General features: G+C 48.3%; 1 protein-coding gene across 3 annotated transcripts; it reads right to left on the bottom strand.

The window, feature by feature from the left end:
- Window positions 1-2793: 2793 nt before the first annotated feature.
- On the bottom strand, window positions 2794-24446 carry exoc3 (exocyst complex component 3). 3 transcript variants are annotated; one of them, XM_069190876.1, is made up of 13 exons: window positions 23901-24446; window positions 21313-21465; window positions 18053-18272; window positions 14790-15471; window positions 13004-13121; window positions 10128-10253; window positions 8832-8932; window positions 7038-7148; window positions 6547-6688; window positions 5984-6106; window positions 5264-5425; window positions 3760-3887; window positions 2794-3350 (listed from the first exon to the last, which is right to left on the bottom strand). In XM_069190876.1, the coding sequence occupies exons 2-13, from the start codon at window positions 21454-21456 to the stop codon at window positions 3179-3181; spliced, it is 2229 nt and encodes a 742-aa protein (XP_069046977.1). In that variant the 5' UTR covers window positions 21457-21465; window positions 23901-24446; the 3' UTR covers window positions 2794-3178. The 3 variants fall into 3 exon arrangements, with proteins under 3 accessions (XP_069046977.1, XP_069046976.1, XP_069046978.1); XM_069190875.1 differs by having other exon boundaries at window positions 23912-24445; XM_069190877.1 differs by lacking the exon at window positions 23901-24446 and adding an exon at window positions 22251-23874.
- Between the last annotated feature and the right edge of the window lie 513 nt (window positions 24447-24959).

The following is a 24959-nucleotide window of genomic DNA, read 5'->3' as shown; positions in this document are numbered from 1 at the left end:
GAGAGAATCGGGGGGGTCCAAACGCACACTGGAGGAAGTTCAGATACGCTGGCTCACCCGGAAACGTGTCCCCGGACTGGGTGGAAACGGCGCCTGGGCACTGCTGGGATGAGCATGCGGGTGTGGCTGGTCTGGCCTCGGACCTCGGACCCCAGCCGCCCCACCTGTCACGACTCCGTGCGGGCGCCTGTCAGAGCGGGAGAGGGGGGGACGCGGCTGTCCCTCAAACCGCCATGAGGGGGCAGTCAAGGTCAGGAAACCGGAGAGCGTCGCATCCGGTGATAAACCTATTTCATACGCCGATTAATGGAGAAAAACGTTAAATATATTAAACTAAATTATTAGATTTTTTTTCACACATTTGATGAAAACAAAAAAACAGGGTTTAAGACGGAGTTTGAGGAAAGCTGAAGTTCCATAAAAGGCAAAAAAATGGATTTTGGGTCTCAGTGTGTGTATTCACATTAATAAATAATAATAATAAGAAGAATAATTGCTTATAGCGCTTTTGTGGACACTCCACTCAAAGCACTTTACAGGTAATGGGGATCCCCTCCACCACCACCAATGTGCAGCCCCACCTGATGCAACGGCAGCCATAGTGCGCCAGTACACTCACCACACATCAGCTATCAGTGGGGAGGAGAGCAGAGTGATGGAGCCAATTCATAGATTAAATTATAAAATGACAGACTAAATGATAAGTAATGATTAAAAAAAAAATATTTACGCATCTGAAGAAGGCTCCACAGCTGAAACGATGTGTCTCTTTTCTTTTCGGCATGGAATACACCTATACTTGGTCCTTCAAATTATAATACTGCTACTAGATAGATACTTTACTGATCCCGTGAGGGAAATTGCAGTAATACACAACTACGATATAGTAACTGTTGTTAATCACATATCATAATAGTAGAGCAACAGTAACTACACACTAAATGCACAGTATGCCCACCGAGCGGTCCAGCACGTTAGCTATAAGGCAAGGGATAGATACATAGCAGGTGTACGTGTAGGACTTTCTATTAAAAATCGTGCGCCTGATTTTGTTTCAAAGCGCACATTTATTTCCACCCGGAAACACTTGAAGGGGGGGTGGGGGCATGCAGAAACTGCATTTCACCTTCAGAAGTGCGCCTCAGGGGCCGGGCCTGGGGGTGAAGGAGAGTCTGCAGCCGGGAAAACGAGCCCTGAGCCGGATCTGCCCCCGTCCCGGCTTGCGCGCCTCCACCGAAACCAGCCGCACTGCGGCCCCTGGCGGCAGGTCAGTCCAGGCGCAACAGAGGGCGTACACGCCCTGTGCTGCTCCACCTCATCCCTGCGAGTGGAAGAGCTCCGCTCCCCGCACTGCCCTTCCTTCTCTTCTCCATGCGAGTAGAAATAATTCTATCAGACATTCAGACATCTATCAGCGGCACATGGTGTCAGAATAAGAAGAAACGGTTTTAAGTTTCCTGGAAAGGGATTCGTGTCTCATGGATAATGGATACCCACCCCCCCAGCACAGCAGTCACACTGAGACACGAGTGACTGGACAACCGTTAGCAAAACCCATCCTTCTGCGTCATGTCTGTACCACTCACACTTCACAGACCTTGTCCTGGAGCAGGGCTGGACATCAGACTTTCTCTGTCTGCCCACGGGCTTGAACTTTTCATCACTGGCATGAAATTCTTTCAGTGGAGAGAAGAAAAAAAAAAACAATCTCCCAACGACAGGGTGCCACCCCCTTTTTTTTTTCTTCAACCAAGCAGAGTCAGCTATTCTGCAGGGAAAAAAAGATGTCAATACCTAAATAAAAAGCCAGAACTGTTCCTCCCGCCCAGATAAACGCTTGGATAGAAAAGACAAGCCTCCCGAAAAACACCAGGCACGCGTGGCAGAAAACCCACTGTGACTACTGCTGAAGCGGAACCATCCCGGACAGGGTCAGGTACCAGTGGGGACGAGAGGCCCAACAGGCAGGAACGCAGGACACCTGGGCTCAACTGCCAAAACAAACAGCAGTGGAAACGACATCCCCACTGAGCGGCCGGTTCCACACGCCCGCACCCCGCTTCTCCCCCGGGCCCTCACAATACATTAGACTTCCATCACCCGAACACCAGCAGCGGTCACTTCACAGCCCCCCCCCCCGGCAGAGGAGCCCGCAAGAGCGACAGGGGCGTGAAACCAGGGCGCTCCTGATCACACCGAGCCCAGCTACGCCGGCCAGGGCCTCAGGCGGACGGCTGCACTCAGCCGCAGACCAGCCGAGGCGGACGCTCAAGATGGCGAATACACGGAGACGCTGGAGAGGCGGTGTCCAGCTGCCCTTTGCCACGACTAGTTTCTGAATCATTGACTGTCTTATTGTGGAACTCAAGCTGGGATTGCCAAGTCCAACGCTTAAAAAAAAAAAACTTCAGACCCTAAGTATATGTAAGACCTTACCCTTGTCAATTAAAACAGGCAAACGGGGATTTAAACAAGCGCTTTTAAGCTCTGCCCCAGAATTTAATCTTTTAAAAAAAAATCAATTCTCATTGCTAGTCTCATGTATTTCTTTCAAAAACTGCAGGTTGAAGCAAAGCAATTTACATGTGAATTACTTGTGAAATGACTTATCCGTTTTTCCTTAACTTTGACGAGATTTTAAATGACAATACGAAATTTAGGTTCCTTTAAATATCGTTCAATCACTTTCAATTTCATTTAACAGAAGACCATGTACTGTACCTTCCAAACGTGTGAATCCGTGTGCTTCAGTACCAAAGGGTCCTATTCAAACAGAACAGAGGTAAAAAGCAGTTCTCCAGGATGACCAAAAGCAATTTTATTTTTAATATACAACAAAATATTCCAGAAACGCATGCACCAGCTACAAATAGTGTTTTCCGAACTAAACAAATGTGGCCCTTACACAAGCTGGATGTCGATCATGAAAAAGGCAAAGGTGAGCAATGTTTTTTTTTTTCCCTGTACATCAAGTATCAAATGTTAGACGTGTTACCGATACAACGAAACAAATTACAGTATTTTCCAGGGCTCGAATTCCACCACAGGTGTCCCAGATTCTCGTGCGTCCCTTCCAGAAAATGTCCAATCCCAGAGTGCACAAGGAAAAACAATTCGTTCAAACCCGTTCCTCGTATTTCATGAACGCAGGTGAAGAGTTCGAGCTGCCGCCACTCGTTCACTTGAGCAGCTTCGGCACGGTCATCGTGGGGACAGCTATGTCTTTGAAAAGAGGCTGCACGCTGCCGTTCGACGAGGGCTTGCTCTGGTTCAGAGTCTCGATGATCGTCTGCCGCATGTCCCGGCTGGCGTCTCCCCGCACGGCCAGCAAAGCCAGGATGTGCTCTTCCCTGGAGGACGGGAGATAAAACGGCACTTCGACGGGACTCGAGACTCACAACCGTGCTTTCAGACCACCATACAGCTCCCCCGGCATGATCACCACTCCTTACTGCACAGAGAGCTCTAAACGGTCACCAGGTCAATAAGCTCCGGTTCAATGAAAACTGTCACAGGTTCATGCGCTCGTCAAAAGCCAACGCTTGCACGTTCCTAACAACCCATCACAATGTGGAAGCTACCCCAGAAAGACTTTTCTATAATTACTCACAGGCTGATGGGTGTCGCCCCATCATCTGCCTGCCCGCAGTTAAAGAACGCCCCTCTGACCACGTGCTCCACCACTCGACAGGCGATCTGTCGACTGCAATCCTCCCACTCCCGCAGCTCCACCAGGGGCGAGAGCGAGGGCAGACCCACCTGATGTCGGGGAACTTGGAGACCAGGGTGGACACCTCCAGGTAGAGCAGACTGGGGTCGGTGAGCTTGAACACCTCCGCTATGGCGCTGATGGCGTCACACAGCCGGCTGGTATCCTCGCCCAGGCCCTGTGGAGCACAGCAGTGCGTCGGTGCTCACACACACCACGCACAAACGCGCCCGCACTGGCACGGCACGAACAAAGACAATTTCCAGAAAAGGCCCACAGGCTTCGCTGATAGGCTACTTATACACAGTGTGCTCATACTCTACACACACAGTGTGCTCATACTCTACACACACAGTGTGCTCATACTCTACACACACAGTGTGCTCATACTCTACACACACAGTGAGCTCACATCTCTACACACACGGTGAGCTCATACTCTACACACACGGTGTGCTCACATCTCTACACACACACGGTGTGCTCATACTCTACACACACAGTGTGCTCATACTCTACACACACAGTGAGCTCATACTCTACACACACAGTGTGCTCATACTCTACACACACAGTGTGCTCATACTCTACACACACAGTGAGCTCACATCTCTACACACACAGTGAGCTCATACTCTACACACACGGTGTGCTCACATCTCTACACACACACGGTGTGCTCATACTCTACACACACAGTGTGCTCATACTCTACACACACAGTGAGCTCATACTCTACACACACAGTGTGCTCATACTCTACACACACAGTGTGCTCATACTCTACACACACAGTGTGCTCATACTCTACACACACAGTGAGCTCACATCTCTACACACACAGTGAGCTCATACTCTACACACACGGTGTGCTCACATCTCTACACACACACGGTGTGCTCACAACTCTACACACACAGTGTGCTCATACTCTACACACACAGTGAGCTCATACTCTACACACACAGTGAGCTCATACTCTACACACACAGTGTGCTCATACTCTACACACACAGTGTGCTCATACTCTACACACACAGTGAGCTCATACTCTACACACACGGTGTGCTCATACTCTACACACACAGTGTGCTCATACTCTACACACACAGTGTGCTCATACTCTACACACACGGTGAGCTCATACTCTACACACACAGTGTGCTCATACTCTACACACACAGTGAGCTCATACTCTACACACACAGTGAGCTCACATCTCTACACACACGGTGTGCTCATACTCTACACACACGGTGTGCTCATACTCTACACACACGGTGTGCTCATACTCTACACACACGGTGTGCTCATACTCTACACACACGGTGTGCTCATACTCTACACACACGGTGTGCTCACATCTCTACACACACACGGTGTGAGACACCCCGTCCTGTCACATTCTCAGTCACTCCAACCTTGAGCCAGAAACATATTGCTCTCTTATCTCTACAAATGTGAATAACACTTGCATGTGGTGTACACATTTGCAGAAGCTGGAGGGAATTATTAGTGTAAATTGAAACTCCAGTCTCTCTGTACAGAACGCACCTCTGAGAGCTTGCTGAACAGGAATTTGAATTGCTCGGCTTCCTTGATCATCCTATCTGCTCCTTCTTTCCTTTCTTCTGCATTTTTGAAAGAGATCCTCTTTTGCATTATTGCCTTTATGTACTCAATGATGACTCTGCGATGAGCTTCAACAGTCATCTCCTGAAATGTGAATACATAAAGGTAGTGGCTTACATAATTACAGCACAAAAGTTCACAAAAACTTCATCTATTCCAGACCGTTCTGTTTCTTAAAATTTTAGGTGGATCATTCTTGAAATCAGTTAGTTTTTCTTTTTACAATGAACAATTCACAATCAAAACCATCTTGTTCTTGCAAAGAATATGAGTGTGGGGTATAAATTATTATTATATTTTAATTTTAAGAACTTCACTGCACTTGTTGCATAATACCTTTTGTTTTAGATGTGCTTAAATCATATTGATCGTTTAATCTGTGGAGTTTAACAGCCTCTGCTGCTTGCCGTTCCAGTGCAACTCAAGATCAGAAATTAGGATAGTTTCCAAAAATACGCCACAATAAGAGCAGCACCAGAGCAAGACAATATATCATTAACACAAAAATGTTTTACAAATGTATTACAAAACGTTTGCTTTGCAAAACTGAGATATGTGCATTCCCAACAGTAGCAGTCACATTAATTAAAAAGTCATACGAAACACCTTGGACACAAGTGCACCTGACATATTTCAGCTTACCTTATTGTACGGTTTCTTAATTTTGGAAAAGTCATTGAAATAATCCTCTAAAGTAACACAAATGGTGTCGACTGCGTTGGATCCTGTCAGCCACTTTCTTGTCAACAGCTCACTAAGGTGTTGCTGTGAAGACAAGACAATTTATACTGAGACTCCAACAGACACACCTGGCAGATAGTAGAGGAGTGAAAAAAAAGCAGTGTGGAAACATTAAGTCGTACCGAGTCTTGGTTTTACAAGAGCTGACAACACCCCTAATGCATTCATCTGGATCTCCTGTGTCCTGTGTTTTCTGAGCTATTTTTCACACACAAGGTGTCGCTGCAACACAGCCACAGCTTGACCTTCAATCTCTGAATAACCTGAACTCTGCTTCAGATCTAATTTCCATGTTTTTTTTCTTCTTAAAATCATTTCAGCCACATAATACTCTGGGCTTCACGCGCCCGGGACACTGGCAAACAGCGGCGCTCAGTCCCCCCCTCTCCCCGGACCACAGGGCCACAGAACCTGGACACACGCAATCGTCCCGGCGTTAACAATCCTGGCGCCAGCCTCCTGACCTCCAGATCCAGGAAGACCTCGTCGAGCAGGAACAGGCAACCGTCTTTCGCCACCTCGTTCAGCGTCTTCTCGATCGCCACGTCGTTCTGGCTGTGCTCCGCGGCTCGCGAGTACTTCTTCTTCAAGCTGGTGACGGACTCTCTGAAAGTGGATGGGAGCTGTTCAGCGTGACCTCCAAGACCTGCCGCGCGCATACGCTACCTTTATTTGCACTGCAACCACTGGGAGGACAACTAAAAAAAAATAAAAAAAATCAGTTTCTTCGTGATTTACCGCGCTCAGCTCCTGCTTGGGCAGACCGATCTCCCTCCGGCACACAAGCAGAAGCAGGGGGCGTGACCTCTGCCCCTGCTTTCACCAGGAACCCTAGAGAGCAGCACCTCTGTGGGGTCAGACTGAAAGAAACTAAACCTGGCCCATTCCCTGGCGTTCAGGAGCACCTTCTCCAACACCTGTCCAGCAGAGTCAAACCTGGCAATCGGAGGCTTACTTAAAGGTCTGGCAGTTGTTGATGATGGCGATCATGTACTGAACGTAGCACTGTGGAAGCTGACGGTCCCTCAGATGATCCTCCTTGTAGGCGATGGCCTCTTCTCTATACCTGAGAAGTATACAGTACATCTTACTGTTCCTTTACGTATGGGTGAGGCAAGGTGTATTCATACAAGAGAGGCTTAAATAACCAAGGGTTGCTTTTTTAAGTGGTGCACAACAGGCCATTCCATTACTATTTCCCCAGGTAAGCAGTCACTCATTAGATTTGTCCTATAGTCAGACCTATATTGGCCATCACCAGGATGTAGGAAACGGAACCGTAAATTTGGTTTAAACAAATCTGCAGATTACACGCGATATCAAACAGAGAAGTTCACGACCCCTTCCGGGAACGTGTTTCCAATTATGAAAACCAATCAGTGTCCAACAACAACAACAACAACAATAATAATAATAATAATAATAATAATAATAATAATAATAATAATAATAATAATAATAATAATAATAATAATAATAATTATTATTATTATTATTATTCAGAGAACACGTCAGGGCTGTGAAGATTAAAGATCTCTCCAAGCCCACTGTTTCTCATTTCTCCTCTGATGGCCACGACCACTATAATCTCTCCGTCTGTGTTCTCAAAGACGGTTTTCCGAACTCATACATCAGAAAGACCACCGAAACTAAAATTATTCTGCAGCTAGGATCACACATTCTCCCTTCTCTTAACGACAGATTACTGTTCTTTTAAATTTTCTCCATTCATTGGAAGTTTCATTTCACACCTCTCTGCACCCATTCTGACTTCACACCTCTTGATTGGCCTCTCTTTCTGTCCCCTGCTCCCGCCTCTCACTCCTCCTCCCTCCCAACCTTTGTTCTCCCGCTACTTTACCTTTGCCTACTGCCCTGTCTCTCTCACACCTGAAGAAGGCTCCACAGCCGAAACGTTGTGTTCTCTTTCTTCTTTTTTTCAGCATGGAATAAACCTATTACTTGTTCCATAATAATAATAATGGCAAGGTAACCATCAGTAACTAGGTTGTGTTCCACCAAGAGAAGCAAAGGGAAGTGAAGGCCGAAACTCAAGTGCCTGGTCTTTTTCATGGACACCCTGACAATTACTTTTTGTCACATTCCAAAAACAGGACTTCCAGTTCAACTGAGCGAAACTGTCACGGACGTCCAAGGGGACTAACCGTGGGAAGTAGGAGAGCGGAAAAAGACCCATATGCGTAGCGGCGAGACGGGAAAAAGGCCCGGGCTCATTAGTGCAAAGAGTTCAGGAATGCCGTATAGAAACCTATGCCCTCAGGGAGCAGACGTGGGGCGCCCTGGTGCTAGGCGGGTCTCAGGACATCCGAACGTCAATGCTGAGCGAGGACAGAGTGCAAGACCCGGAAATATATAGCTCAAGGGAAAGAGAGGGACAGGAAGGAGAGCAGACCGGAAACTGGGGACAGGACAGAGAAGGAGCGCCCTCTGGCTGCAGAGGGCGTGACAGAAACTACACTGAGCAGAATTACCAAGCAAACAACGCAAACTGGAAACAGCAGAAGTGTGCGTTTCCGAGGCTTGAATATGTGCTCAGAGGGACAGTTTAATTACGTTGGACACACAACAGCTTTACGCCACTTGTGCTATAAAATACTACTTGATTACAGAACACCAAGGATTCATTTACATGTTTCAAACGCGGCGATGAAAACGCTGCTTTTGAGAGCGCGGCCCCGGGCCCGCGGAGGGCAGCAGGGGAGGGGTGGACAGTACAGTCGGGCCTCACCTGAAGAGGAAGGAGTTCATCTGCTTCAGGCACAACCGCAGCACCTCCTCCTTGAACGCCTCGTTGATCTGGGCGGCCACTTGCAGATTCTGCTCGAACATCTGGGCACATCGGCAGAACGGCACCCGTTAGGCAGAGCGACCGGGACCTCCGCGTTTCGAAATGTTGATCCGCGCTTAGGGGCAGAGACCGCCCCAACTGACACGATTACAAACTGCATTTGCATCACGAACAGCGCCGAGCCTTCACTGTAATTACAGCAGGCGTACTCAGATTTAAATACAGGGACGCTACCACTAGCATTTACATCTGGCATTTAGCAGTTACATCAGAACAGTCTACCTAGAGGAGTGGCTCAGGTCCCTCTCCACTGAAGAGCAGCCCCACCTGGGTGACGCCAGGCAGCCCCACTGCCCAGCAGATTGGGGGGAACAGTAAGAAACACAAAGAAGGGGGGGCTTTCTGAAATTGAACTATTTGAACGTCGACAAGGTGTACTTCTGGTCCAGCTCCCTCTACATTAAAGGCTCTAGAAACACGAGAGCCTTCCTTGAACCCAGCCACGTTGCTGTGAAGCTGATATCCTGGCTTCTTCCAAGAAACAGCTGGATGAGATCCCAGGATCAATGAACCACTAACTTCATTTGTGACCGTTCTTCCCACAGATACCCATGTGAGCTGCACCCATTCCGGGTGTCACTGATTTGCTTGCTTTAAGTCGAGCTCATGCAGTCAGGCTTATCGGCTGCCCTGGGCGAGGCAGGGGTGCCTATAAAATGCTTCAGGAAAAGGAAGAGCCCAGAATGTGTTGCTCCACCCTTCAGCAGACAGCGTGCTTTACGTCAGACAAACCTAAACTGCATCTCAACTGGATGCCAAACACAGTGTCTCTACAGCGCATGACTCTACGTAGCTATCTTGGACGGTTATTTAGTACTCAAACTGCAAGTTCCCTCCTCATATTACAACTTGCTTTCACTGTACTTGTGGCTTACTCTTAACTCTGCTACTGCTGTAGATACCACCATGAAAATATCTGGATCCATCCTTGGAGGATGGATTCCCAGTGTGAGCTGTGCAGAGTCAATCAAAAACCAAGGTCATCTGGTGCCAACTGTAAGAGCTACAGTAAACCATCATGCAAACGTACCACTGGTAACAGATTATTAATAACAGCCAATAATGTAGGGGTGACTGAGGTACACAAGGCAAATAAAACTTTCCTCTGCATCCCGCCCAGGACGCACAGGACTTGGAGAAGCAGCGCGCCAGGCTCGACAAGGAGAGGGGAGTCACCTGGAACACGATGGCAGGCAGAGTGGTCTGATAGTAGCCATCCTGGTCAGCTTCGGGCTCGGTCTCCTTCTTCCAGTCCTTCTTGTCCGTCTCCAGCGCCTTGCGAAGCCAGCCGGTGATATTCGACTGTGAAGGGAGCGAGAGTGGGCCGAGGTCAAAGGGCGGGAAGCCAGCAAACCACTTCATAGCCTGCCAGCCTGAATGGACTGAATGGAACCAGTTCAGCCTTGGTCGGCACCCGACTGAGACCGTCACAAAAGCTGGAGATGCGGACCAGACTCGGGGGACGTCTTTGACATCAGCTGCCATACAAGGACCAGGATTTAAGTAAAACGGCAAAGTATGGAACAAGAAACAGACGAGGGCTTGGGTAGACTGCATCAACCACATGCATCCAGAGCACGTACTGCATATATTCCTCCGAGCACTGCCCAGGGCTGAGGCAGGACTGAGAGCGCCTGTGAAGAAACCTCCCTGCCAGTCAAGACCGGAGCCAGTCCACCAGTCATGCAGCTGACGTGGACTTTGTGAGATCCCGTCAAGAGTCAGGGAGACGGACATGTTGAACCCAACTACTAGCAACCAAGCAAGCAAGACGGGCTGAACGGCCTCCACTCATTTCCAACCTTTCTTATATTCTGTTTCTCACATACACGAGTAACCCTGCTGAGACTCTGTAGTCCTGCTACTAACTTCGCTCCTCAGGGGGCTGCACTATTGCACCAAAGGTTAACTGCGAGTTCAGGACATAAATATTTATGTCACACCTCCAAATGACAATTCTACCAGAACTGTCCACTGTTCTGGTTACCTGAAATGTGTTAGGGCCAGGAAATGAAACCACTGTTTAATACACAGATCCTGGAAAACCATTTCAACGGAGATACTAAGATCCCTCACAATGCAATGCTTCATAAAAGTATAAAAAAGAAGGCATAGCTAGTGTCACAAATGACGCAGGGTGCAATTACAGCTGCACTGTCAACAGAGGTCGCCAAAGAGCCTCTGACTGCTGTAAATAGACTCACCGGGCACTTATCTGTCAATTAGATTTCTGGTGGACGGCATTTTGTTCACACACTCAAATGGGTGCAATGAGTGGTTTTCTTTAGCATAAAAAGGATGTGCACGGTATGAGAGGGGGGGCAGGGGTTTCTAAATATTTTTGTTGCAAGCCTGGAAAAAGCCTGCAGGTCTCCTTCACGTGCTTCGACTTGTTATTGTGGGTTTTTATGCGGCAGGTCCTCAAGACCGCCCTAGGGAAGGGCAGGGACCGTCACGGAAAGGGACACACAAACAATGAGATGTCAATTGTCAAAAAACAGACAATTAAAGCGCAATTTGTCATAACATTGTAACTGTGTGTCGGCCTGCAGTTGTTTTGATATCCCTAGTTACTGACAGGTCACAGAAATACAAACCCTGAGATTTTCAGCCAGGAAGGTATATAAGGCATGATTTAATTGTTGCCCAGAGTCCTATCCAGATAACGCCACCCGCAGATACCTGCTTGGTGGCATCATTAACATTCCAGAAGAAAAAAAAAAAGTGAAAAGTGATCAAGGATGAGATTGAAAAAAAATCTTCAACAGCCTTCCAGACTTCTGGAAAGACTCTGGAAAGATAGAAGAAGGCAATAATTCTACTACATAAAATGTGAGGGAGTGCATTATCCTCCCCTCTGAACATTTATATATAAAAATGTCGAAAAGCTCCTTGCAGACTCACAAATCCCACTTCAAGGAGCAGGCTGAAGGAGGAGTGTCACATGCGGGGGTCCTTTTTGGGAAGAACGGCGGCAAGCAAGCTCTTCCTGCTTTATGCGATCAAGCTCTCCGAAAAAAAAAACCCGGATCTTCAGAACAGCAGCGCAAGGTTTGAGGATTAGTGTGGAAATCTGAACCTCTCATTTGCAGCCCCCTTAGGAATGGCTGCAGAAGACGCAGTAAGAGGTTGATGGAGGCGTGCCTTGTGTCCACAGCTGATGGATCCGCAGAAGTAGCGCAGAACGTACAGTAAGGCCACTACCTAAGAGACTGACTTGCGAGAAATCACAGCCACGTCCGAAATAGAAAGCAAGGTTCAAATTTCACCATATTCACTTCCACTACGTGCTAAAAGGCACTGTATAAAACACAGGCTGATGAACCCGTGTGCTTCGATCTGTAACGTTCTTCCTTAGCATGACAAAATGTCACCATTCTGAATTGAAAACACTCAGGAGCAACCAATTCCGAATGGCGGCCTAGCAGATACAAGAACACAAACGTTTTGGAGAGAACAATTTCAACTTCACTTTCAGTGTCACATTTAGACACAATATTCAACGGCTTCTATCTATTTTCTTACTGTTTTACCATTTATTCAGGTGTCGCTAAGGACACAATGGCAGTCAACAGCGAGATACACTACAGGCAGGAACCATACCTCATGTTTGACGTGAGATGGAAAAGGAAACTTGAGGCCTCCTGCTACAGAACATGCACGCGGCCGGCTTGTACAGCACGACGGCGGTGATCCAATGAACTAAAATCCGCCTTCAAACTCCCTGCTGCCAGCGGAAGCTCAGACTGGGCTGCCTGCTTCTTACTGCACTTCAATCAAACACTGACCGAGGAAAGAGTGACTTCAGGGTAGAGCCTGTATCCAGTGAGTTTAACCAGCATCTTCCCTGTCCTTCCGCCCAGCTCGAGTGGTGCTGGGCAGAACAACAGCCAGGGAAGAGGGCGAAACTATGGCTCCTGCACCTGCTTGACTGGCCTCCTCCTCCACAGCTGAGGCCACACGCGCTGCACGGCCCGGGGGGGGGCAGATCTCCAGCATCACCTGGCTCCCTCAGCAGCCAAAGGCCGACCGAGGCACGGCAGTGAACTCACGGTGAAGGTTTGGATGTACGTGCCCAGCAGCTCCTGCACCACGTTCTGAGGAAGAAGCGGGTCCAGCCTATTGATGTCCACCTCCGCCAGCAGCTCGGGGTGCCCCATCATATCCACGCTGCAGGAACACAACCGGGATGAGGACGTCAGCTTTTTCCCCCACGCGCTGGGGAAACTAAGAACCGCAGCCTCTCACGGAGATCAGCGCTTCACTTCTGCATTCGGAGCCAACGCGGACCAAGGAAGAGCCCAGAGCTCGGACGGGCTGCTGCTGGCCTCCAAGTGTTTCCTGCCGGCGGGGGGATTTTTTCTTGGCCTCTCACGCGCGGGGAAAATGATCCCACAGCTTGCCCTCCCTTGGGAGACGGCTGCCAAGGCCACTGCGGCACGAGCCAGGGTCTCTCCAGGAATTTGGCGGCCTCGTGTCCAATCTCAGCTGACACCATCATCGGCGCAGCAGTCACAAAACCTTCGCCCGAGCACAGTTTCAACATGGAGGCCTGACAGACAAACCAGAAACGACCTACTGTGGAGAGAGACTCGTTTGTGAGGGGATCTTTTTCCTTTGCTACTATTTAAAAAAGAAAATATTTTTAGTCACAAACCGGGTCTTACCATGGGAAAAATGCAAGAGGGATATTACTGTTGCTGTTCCAAGTAACCCTCCTTCAAAGCCTGTACAGTACTGGTGTGCTAAGTATCCTATAACATGACACCCAAAATGACAATATGTCCTAAAATCTTCTCCCTCCTAGGCTCCTCAGCCAGGGCCGTTCTGTATGAAGAGCTCAGGGGCAGTAATTTCAAAAATATGAAAAACAAACACAAATATTCATGTCTATCACACAGACCTTACAGTAAGCATTATCGGGGGTTGTTTTCTTTTTAACAAAGTGAAAATGATTTGAAACAGACTTGACTAATTCCCCACAGGGAATATTTGCCCAATGAATGAATGTAAACCAATCCGCAGTGCCTCGGCAGCCACGTTTTCAGCGAACAAAAGGGCAGAAACAGAACCAGTGTGTAATAAATGTGTTGCCTTGTTTAATGCAAACAAAGACGCCTCGTGCTGTTGTTATAAAAATATCTTTTTTTAGCGTAATCCGTCTCTGTGCACGCGATGTGCAACAATGCGTGTGTCTATTGGATTAGATAAACTAGTTTTTCTGGAATTGTGTGCCAAGGAGTACCTGCAATTGCTAGGGATCCATCGCATTTAAATACTGTGACAACCACTCTTCACCGTTCACGTGGGTCAACATTACAACACGCGTGCAGCAGAGCGGAAAACTGACATCTACAATAACACGACATTCATTTTCGCTGCCTGTATTCATGGTTATTTATGGTCTGGCTGGTGCCTTTACACTACTGGAATGACAGTGAAAGACAAAACAGCTGCGTTTCCGCGGAACCCTGCGGACATCGGCCCTAGAGAGCCACGAAACAAAAATCTGGACTGCGCACTGTGGCCGTCTTTAACACTGTAATATTTTACACACGATTACATGGCCAACCGGACGCTGCAGGGAATGACTGCTTGCTCGGATAGCCAAGCGAATCACTTACAAAGCAGTAAGTCAGAAGAAGCTGGCCTCCCAATTAAAGTGACACTGCAGGAATCAAAAACAAACGATCCTTTTTCCCCAGAAGCAGCCATTCTGGGTCATTCAACCTAGTTGCCAGCCTGCCCGGGCTCGCAGTGCCAGAACGCCAGACACACGGAGAGGATCAGTTATCGGGGGGGGGGGGGCGAAGACCCCCTCCGAACCGCCTGCCGTACCTTTTGTAGGTGTTGAGCACCCAGGTCAGGAGGGAGACGATCTCGTTGGCCTCCAGGTCCTCCGCGGCCAGCTCCTGGACCCTGGCGGACACGGCCCGGTGGTACAGGGTGAAGAAGACGCCGAAGATGCCGTAGTGCGGCGGGAAGCACTGGACCATCAGGTTCTTCACCACGACGAGGTCGTCCAGCACGTACTTGCGGGTGATCTCCAGGAGCCGCACCAGCCACATCTTGTCGGACTCGCGGGTGTCCGACTGGGTGCCCTCGATCCGGGTGCTCACAGTCCCCTCCAGCACCTCGAACATCTTCTGCTTCCAATTCTTGGGCCGGCCGGACGGGATGAAGCCCGTCTGCTTCTTGCGGTCCAGCATGCGGCGGTCGATCTTCTCCTCCCGCTCGATGACGCGCACCACGGAGACCAGCATGGTGGGGTCGCGCCGCACGGTCACCATGGCCCTCTGCAGCACCATCCAGAGCTGCTTGGCCAGCTCCTCCGACAGGGTCTGCACCTCCCCGAAGTAGTTGCAGATGAGGTTCATGTCGTGCGCGTTCCTGCTGTCCATGCGGTACTGCTCGTACATGAGGTCGTCCCGGGAGCACTCCAGGTCCATGAGCTTCCGGTGGGCCTGCAGCAGCTCCGCCTGCTCGATGAGCACCCGGGTTTCCTGCACTATCTCTGGCACTGGGGAGAGACCGAGAGCACCACAAGTCAAGACCACGAGCCACGCTGCCGGGGGCGAACACCGAGAAGGACTGTACAGAGCTGCTGTGGGTTTTGTGAAGGATCACAGTGCCGTTGAAAGAGCAGAAACCAGGCGTGGAAACAGTACGCAATAAAAACAACATTTCGGATAAACCTGGTCCAAACTACAGGACATACTGCTGCATATGATGTTTCCTTTAATTTAACTTTCAAATGCACCTTACAGTTAATTTACAGTCTTCCGTCGTCTCACTTCATATTTCATACATTAAAATTGATAGAAATTTCCTAATGCCCGCGATATTTCTATTGTGAATTAAAGAAGCCTTCATTGATTTTGTTTTATGTGGGGCTCAAAAGTCAGGAGAGGATCGAGTGTGGTTCCCGGATTCCTGACTGTGGCGGACGTGTGAATGAGGGAGCCTTCAACCATGACCGTGCAGCTCTCTAGCCTTTCCAGCTGAGATTTGCTGCCCACCAGTAAAATGTCTGTTTTGTCACTATTTAGCTCCAAGGAATAAGTCAAGGGAACAGTCCAAACCCATTTCCAGTAAAATGCAGATTTTAGACTATTTGTAGCTCCTGAAGCCTTTCTGTGCTTAGATGAATTGATTACTGCCCATCACAGTGTTCACATTTCATCAGCATGTTCCAAGAAATGTCACAAATCCAATCGAGAGGTCACTTGAAAGACACTGGCTTAAAACCTTGTTGGGTAACAACTAGGAAGTAAAGCTAATTACGAAGATATTAACCTTGTTGTGAGATAAAGTCTAGTCCCTTGCAGTCACATCTGCTCTCAACGCCTTGACCTATCACCCTGCTCTACGCAGTGCTGCTCTCTTCACACCCGTCTCGAGCCGAGATCTGCCTTGAACACCGTTTGCCTGCGCTTTTTGCCAATGTCGTGTGTTGCCCTCTGCTGCAGGAGCAGAAAACCCACCTGATTTGTCCTGAGATCACGCTAATGAAAGGTGCTCTGTGCCTGCTGGGCTGGGCAGCAACTCACTGTGACCCCCCCCAAGACCCAGCCCTGCGGGTGCAGCCCTCCTGCCCCCACCTGACTGAACTAACTGCTGGCGGGAGAGCCAGGTTCCCAGGTGCTCAGCTGCTGATTTAAAGAGACCTGCAACTCCTCCTGCCTGCCTGAACCTCCGGGACTGGAGCTGGAACCACCTGCTCTACAGGACAAAGCAGACGCAAAAGAGGAATTCTGCTGCGCACCCCTGGGTGCTACCACAGGTGTTACCTGATGGTGATGGTTCGCACAGGGATAAGACGCGCTGAGATCATTTCGTCAGACACTCAATCTGGGCAGGACTCTGGATGGGTTCTGCCCATTGGGTTAGACAGGGCTGAAGAAGCAGTGTTCTGCGCTCTCAGACAGTGGGCTCGGCCTGCCTCCAACCATGATATGTTTCCCCTTTAAAATATGGGATTCGGTTGTCACAGTTGGACGCATTGTGGCCTTTAGCCTGTTTAGCCCTGTCGTGCGCTACGAAGAGCAGTGGATTACAAAGTATTTTTTGCCTTGTTTTGTTTATTTTAGGGTATACTGAAGCCCTAACAGGAATCCCGAGACAAGAGCGTGTTAGGTAACTCTCGAACAGTTGCCCCCAGTGAAATAAATCTTAACGCAAATTGAGCTGATCTGGGCTTACACGAGGCTTTGACTAGATACCCAGTACAGGGCAAATCCTATTAGATGGTGGTCTTAATATTCAAGAGCTTCTTTGCAGTAAAGGCTTGAAGGGCATCGCCGGTATTAAGAGAGTAAGGAGTTGATGTTTTTAGGAAAACAATGCAATAGGAGGTGTAATTTGAAGATATACACTTAATTTAAATCCAGGGCTTGTACAGTAAACGTGCCATGCAAAAGCTAATCAATCACACTCATGAAAGGCAAGGCTTTTAAACAGGCAAACAACATAACAAAGTTAACGATAAAAATAACACACCTCCTGAAATGCAATGCAATAGGACTTGTTTGCCAGAACTAATTAAAATGCTAGCCAGGGAATGGACTTGTAAAAACATAAAGCACAAGACAGACACAGCAACACAATTTTTAAAAATCCAGAAATTAAACGCAGCTTTCACCTTGTACACAGCTGAATGCAATGATAAAACGTCCACATACAGCGTCACTGTGACAGCCCCAACTTACACAAGGTGGCTCACAGCGCAGGAGCACAATAAGAGTCACACTGACTGGACGACGTCTGGTGTGAAGGAGTCCTTACTGTGGCAATAATATTCATACATGCAAAGACTTGTTCTACAAAATCCCCAGCCAGCTACACCCACTGTAGAGCCCTTTACATTCCAGATAAACCTAGTTCTTCCCACGGGAGAATGTTGGCTAACCCCTCACCCATTAGGTTAGTAATTAAGCAATTAATCACCATGGTGATTATTTACAAGAATTGAAGGCCGACTGTAAATGGGCCTCTCGTGACCTCCCAACAACCAAATCCCCCGCCCCCCCAACCCTCTGACCTCCCGACCCTCCGACCACCCTGACCCCCGGCCCCCCGACCCCTGACACCCCCCCAGTTACCTGAGAAGATGTTCTTGAGGTTCTCCACCGCGGCGGCCAGCTGGCTGTGCTGCACCACGGCGTCCTTCACGTCCTTCAGGTTCTCGATGGTGTTGATGCTCTGCCGCCAGTCCTTGCTGACGTCTGCCAGGGCGTGCTGGATGTCCTTGACGTCCACCAGCGCGGTGTGGAGCTGGCTGAGGCCCGTCCGCACCCCGTCCAGCTGCGACTGGATCGCCGCCTGGGGGGCAGACCGCAAGCTCATCGAGACGGGAGCGGGGCAGAAACGCTTCAACACGCTGCCTGATGGGCGCCCGCTTGACGAGACTGAAACGTCCCGACTGAAGAACCAACACCAGCTCGCAACACACCGAACGGGCAAGGAATAGGTTTATGCACATAAACACAATGAGCTTTGGTTTTTACCAAGATTTCATCCTTTTTTAAAACAGTCGTGAGCATTTGGGTCATTCAAGTGTCAAAGTAACTTATAACTGCACTTATTAACAGTCTGCACTTAAGAGTCCGAGCCTGAAAAGCCTTCTCGATATGGGAATGTACCTCTCGGACACTGAACAACAGCCTATGACTCTTAACAACTCAAACACACAGTTTCTTCCCAAGACTGGCCACTGCATCCGAACAGATACACTGTATAATTCTGGATAACATGTTATTTGCCACGGCAAATAACTTGCAAAACTATTTTAAAATTCTCTGCTCATGTTTTGTTAGCCAGTATTTTGGCAGTCTGGCAATTCTCCATGATGCCTAAAAGACCTGGGTGTACGGTTCTTCTCCAGAAGAAACAAGACGGTAGTTAGCGGAAGAAATAAATCACCCTGCATCAAACCTGTCAACCTCTGTCACGACAGCTTTGAGCCCGCGCCTCTCCGAGACACTGCCCTGCACTCACAAAACACTTTCTGGATAAGAACCAGAATCATCTCAGCCTGGAAAACTTCGGAAATGGAAAAAGTCAAATCATAGCTAATAGCATGGAAACAGAAAAGGGATGTGAGTAATTCCTAATGGAATACTGGCACATCATTTTCTCTCGGAGTCACCTGACAGCCAATCATACCGAGCACAAACACGGAACATGTCAAATGCTTGCCGACAATATTAGAGAAAGACTCAGATTATCAAGGGGCAACAAGCCTTCAGCTGCTCAGCATCTGCCCCAGAAAGCCCACTGCTACAGCCCTCTGAAGTTCAGACTGGATTTGCAAATGAACACACTGCACCTTACAAAAGAAAAACACAACTGTTCACTTAGCCCATTTAACCGTTTCGTAAAGTCATGCAGCCTCAAAAGCACTGGTCATTTAGTTTCAAGTAAATAAACTTCACGTTAACAGGCAGACAGGCTACTATGGCACACAAGAAGTTCAAACATAGGAAAAGCAACCGCAGGCTGTGACACTGGGACCTCATAAAGAAACCAAATGCATAACTAAGAAAAGAGATGCATTTTGATACCCTTTGGAAATCTCTGTGACAGAAGTGCTCTGTGGAAGAACTGCTGGTCCTCTCCTCGGGGTTACACAACGTGTAACATATATTACATTTATAGCAGCTTAACGCCTCTGGAGGAGGTTTGCCTATTCCAGCAGCTACAACACAGAAACGAACCCAGGCAAAGTGGAAAAGAATCTAGGACTCAGATAAACTTGACTTCAGAGTTCAGCACAAAGAAGTGAAGAGGGGAAGGCAATTAAGTAAAACTTAAACCATATGCGGACACAGAGTTTGTTAATTTGAAAAAAAAAAAACATTTTGCAACAATGTCCTAAGCTGTTCCCAAAACAAGCGAAAGGCGTCTGGCAGGAACTAACTGGAAAAAAGAGGCAGATTTTTTTTTTAATAACTTCTGAAAGCTCAGTGACTTTTTCTTCTTCTCCTCTGGCCTTTCATGTCACCCAGGACGGAGGCTCACTGTCAAACCCCCCCAGAGCCACACTGCCTCGGTCAGCTCCTGTGCTCCTGAGCTCCTGAGCCGAGCTGACCAGCTCACAGACCCCTCTTCCGTCCTCCTGTGCTGACGGGGCAGGCGCAGCCCCGCTCCGCCCCAGCTGGGCTCCGATCGTGTCCAGCGCCACTTCCTGCACAGCAGATATAACTCCGGCGATCAGGAGATCTGTGTTTCCAGAGGGCGGCGACACCTCTGCGCTGTCACACTGACACACTGATAACAGGAGCACAGAGGAAAGCCCAAAACGCCAGACTGGACTCTGGGTTTTGCTGACCTGAGACGTGGAAATAAACAATTAATCAAACGACAGTAAGGTCAACCAGCTCAATTAGGTAATTGCTCAGCTCTGAAGCGTTACAGGCCGAGGAGAAACTCGGCAGAGGCTCCTGTACGTCTCCTCCTCGGGGACCAGGACAATCATTTTCATGTTGCGGTCAGAGGCAGGACCCACGCTTATATTTCTGCTGACGTTCCAGCTTCGCACAGGGCCCTGTCATAGACCTCATTCAGCCGACACAGGCCGGTTTCTGCGTTTCCCACGCAGGAAACTGCAGGGTGGGGAGCACGATGGTCAGAGCTGTCTACACGCAAGCTGAAACTCTGCACTCCCCACAGGGCGGGGCTGTGCTGAGGAGAACCATTTTTTATTTTACTAACATGGAATGGGCAAAAACCTTCCCCCACCCATTCTTCCCACATTCTACAGAAGCACCACTGAGAGCACCCTGACCACCCGTGTCGCTGTTCGGTTGGGGAATCGCAACGCTTCAGACCGCAAGACCCTGCAACGGATTGTGGAAACGGCTGAAAACATCACTGGAGCCTCCCTCCCTTCCATTTCTGTCACCTGTCACAAACGCCCCACACAGGGCCTCCAGTATAGGAGATGACCCCTCCCATAAACTCTCTGTCCTCCTACCCTCTGGGGAAAGATATCGCAGTGTACGGGCCAGCTCCACCAGACTCTGGAACAGCTTCTTCCCCGCAGGCTGTCAGGCTCCTCAGCACCCTGGAATCTACTGGCACCCACCCCAATTCCAGAAGCAGGTTTTAAATCCCTCCAGTGTGTTGTGTATATTGTATTATGTATCTGCCTTAGTAATGTGCACTTTTTGCACGATGTGTATCCTGCCTACAATGTCCTGTCTGTATTTGCACCGTGGACCAGGAGAAACGATATTTCCGTCCACTGTGTACTTGTCTATGGCCAGAATGACAAACCAACGTGAACTCGGACTCGAGAACAGGCTGCAGGCCCAGCGGCTGAGCCACAGGGCGGGGCGGCGGGGGGGGGGGGGGGACGCACCTTCAGCCGGGCCTCCACCGAGGCCTTCTTGCGGGCCTCCCTGCGGCGGTACTGCTGCACCTTGTCCAGCTGGTCGGGGCGCTGCAGCATGCCGGCCACTCTCTGCACCGCCTTGGCCACCGTCTCCCTGTCCGTCTCCTCCATTGCCGCCGCCTGCAAGCAGAGGAGTCGCTATGAGCGGCGGGGCCAGCCGCGGACCGGGCTCTGGGGCTGGGGCGCGGGGAGCCGAGCAGCGACACAGGAAGAACAGACGTTCCCACGCGAGGTACCTTCAATAATCGCCAGTGATACTGACAATCCCAACAACCACCTCCCTCCTCACACAGCTATAATGTGTGATGATAATGTTTCTTTATTAGCCCTATACAATTTCTTGCATTAGGAATTCGTCTTTTCGCATACCCCAGCTTTTCTCCATGGAGACACAGACACACAGACAGGGAGAGAAGCTGGGGGTCAGAGCGCTGGGTCTGCCATTGTACGGCGCCCCTGGAGCAGTTAGGGTGAAGGGCCTTGCTCAGGGTCCCAACGGAGTAGGATTCCTCTGCCAGCTGCAGGATTTGAACCAGCAACCTTCCAGCCACAGGCACAGATCCTGAGCCACAGAGCCACCCCTCCGCCCTCCTCTCAAAGCTGAGATAGGCCTGAGAGACAACAGATTTACAGACTTTACTAGCTCTCTAGCGACAGAGTCTATGGTCAGGAACTGTCCTAGCCCTTCTGAACTACTTGTTTGCTGATCCTCCCATTTTTGTATCAACGGCACCAATTTGACTACTTTACTCTATCAGAATCTAGATTCTTGTTCTAAATCAGAAAGGGCAGTGGTCCTAGTACAGACCCCTGTGGTACTCCACCAATTACTAGATCTTCTATCAAACAATTCTCAAATTAAACACACAAACATTTCCTCCAAATGTCCAAAACCTCTCATTTACCTTTTCTGTATCTATGCCGATTATCCCTTAGGAACTTAATTCCATATAGGCAATCCACTAGTTTATGTCAAATGATAGTTTCTTTAACCCTACATGCAACAGAAGTCAAACATATTTGTCTTACTCCAGTTTTCTCACTAATTCTACGGATGGACATGTTATTAGCAATTCTCCAGTCCCTGGTTCCTTCCCCTGTCTTCAGGGACGGCTGGGAGAGCTGCATCCATGGCTTCTGAAAAACATCTCTAGTTTCCACGAGTGCAATTAAAGAAGATTCTGTCAGGCCCTGGGGATTCAATCATCCTGAGAACTTAAACTCTCAGTTTTTGGAATATTTCTCAAACATTAGAGTTGTGTGGGCTCTGTGAAACAGCAAGTACAATGACGTGTCTGAATTCTAAAATAAACCTCTTCAGCCATTTAGGAATGTTAAATCACCTGATTAAAGACAAAAGAAAATCATTCGGTCATGCCGAGATAAAAAAAAAACAAACAAAAAAAGACAATTTTCCACTTTGTTACATCTGGTTTCTGATTTTCCTTCAAACCTTTCTAATTTGTACCACTTGGCACAATAAAAGGATTTCCATTTCGGACAAAATTCTAGGGTGCCTGAAAAAAGCAAAACCACAACGCACGCAACAGTTTGACATTTCCAGAAACAGAAGGTCAGAGAGTTCCAAAGCACTTCAGTGGTTGATTTGAGTGTCATGAAAGTTTTTCTCTCAGCTAGTGCCTGTTTCAATACATTTATTCCTGTCCACCTGACAGGTTAAGGGTATGGAGTCTGCAATACACTGATTTCTACACGTAATAAATGAGTGTATATTCAATTCTGTCTTCTTAGCAAGCAATGTGCACTTGGCAGCACACTGTTACACAAAATGAGAAATCATATTCTACACGTCTGCTTGGCAATGTATGTGCCTTCAATGTGATTGCCAGGGGTTTATGGTAACCTGTACTTGTCCACCTACTAATAAACACTACCGTGTCACAATAAACACTACCGTACGCACACAAACTGACACTTTGCAAACACACACCAACATTATCATTGCAAACATTACTTTGTGCACACAATCGCAAAGTACTTGACACGCACAACAATGCGTATAAATTGCGTGCACAAGAGATTCTTTGCCCTTAATATGGAAAGCATCTTGCACCCGTAACAATGTGAATTAACAGCGTTTTCAGCACTAATCCACCACGACATTAATCAACAAATCTGATATATTTCGATCCGGTAGATAAGCAATTACCTCTACCATGCCGAAGCAATTAATAAGAGTTGGCTGTAAATGTAAACAGTACATCTGAGGAGTTTAGCAAAGAAGCCCTCTCTTTGCAAAACGTCAAAGCACGGTGCTCAAGTACCGTATGCAAATCGGTTTCATCATTATTTCTTATTTAAGCTTGTATTATTACTGCTAGCATCTGCGCGTTTCGTCTGTTTATGCGAAGAACTGCGTGTTGTTGAGCGCTACGTGCTGCGATTGTCCCGCAAGACGCACAACCACAAAAGCCTTTCCCAAAACCAGGATCTGACAGCAAGTTTCCAGGCACGGCAAATGGAAAAATATCTACAGGCCCAGGTGACAGCCGGAACAATTTCGTTTCCTCCCGACGGTAAAAACAGGGACTCACCGCGCACCTACCTGTGAGTGATTTCCGAGGGAGTTGAAAACACACCGTTAAACAGACTGCATTAATAAATGCATCCCATATTCTAGATCACAAAATAAAAACTACCCTTCTCGGTCGCGGTTCGCTGTACGCCGCCCAACTCGCCACAACTGACTGCCACAACTTCCTATTCGGGTTGCCTTGCATTCTGGGAGTTGGAGTTTTCTCAAGTTCCTACAACAAAGACTGCAAAAATTCAAGATACAGTGCACGGACAGTATAGTCTATATAATATTCGAGCCAAGGCCAACCAAGTGACACATGTACTTGCCCTCTGCGATTTTTTTTATGGCTAACACGACATAGTTTTAAAACTTCAGTACGCTGAGAAACGAGCTCCAGCATAATATGTTCTACTACTGTACAAATGTAGTTTGATTTGCTACCATGGCTATCTGACAGCTAGCCTCTCACTTATGTCATTCGAAAATTCCCTAAAACCTGCTACCAAAAAGAAAATAAAACCTTAGAGCTGAGTACTTGGTGCCCATAAAAGAATGAAACTCTGTATTTGGGACAAATCAGTAACAGTCCACCTTTTAAAACAAAATCAACAATATTAGATTCTAAACCGCCAACAACATTGAACGGAATGCTGGGATGGGCTTACTGTTTCAATGACAAGGGTGACAGTACAATGCCCTTGCCAGACCTTCACCATCTGTGCAGGACAGTGGTGTTATCTCTCGTCTTCTGTAGGTAACAGTCTGTACCGAAACACCCGCCGTGCAGAAGCACACATCTGGTAAGGGACCCACAGTCCGATGAGACTGTTTCTCCTAAGCAGTTCAGCAGTTCAGCTCACAGACCTCAAGAACCACGTCTCTGTGCAAAGTGCATTCATCTTCAGCCCGAACTAGCTGCTTCTGTTTTTTATGAGCTTGTTCATGCTCCTACCGCCACTGAGGAATTCCTCTACCTTTTAATTTTAACATACTTTTAAAATGCAAAGGGCACTATCATTATTGCCATTATTCATGTGCACTCTTAAATGCAGTTTCATGTTTAAGTTAACGTTCA

This window comes from Lepisosteus oculatus, chromosome 6 (genome assembly GCF_040954835.1).
Source record: "Lepisosteus oculatus isolate fLepOcu1 chromosome 6, fLepOcu1.hap2, whole genome shotgun sequence".
NCBI classification, from domain to species: Eukaryota; Metazoa; Chordata; class Actinopteri; order Semionotiformes; family Lepisosteidae; genus Lepisosteus; species Lepisosteus oculatus.
Note: the sequence above shows the minus strand (reverse complement) of the source record. Positions and strands in the feature narration are given on the sequence as shown.

Coding starts and splice junctions, on each gene's coding strand:
- exoc3 (XM_069190876.1), bottom strand. CDS start 21,456: ATGGAGGAGACGGACAGGGAGACGGTGGCCAAGGCGGTGCAGAGAGTG. Junction 15,472..18,052: donor CCTCAAGAACATCTTCTCAG/GTAACTGGGGGG, acceptor GTCTCTCCCCAG/TGCCAGAGATAGTGCAGGAA. Junction 8,933..10,127: donor TGCCTGCCATCGTGTTCCAG/GTGACTCCCCTC, acceptor CGATGTGCCCAG/ATGTTCGAGCAGAATCTGCA.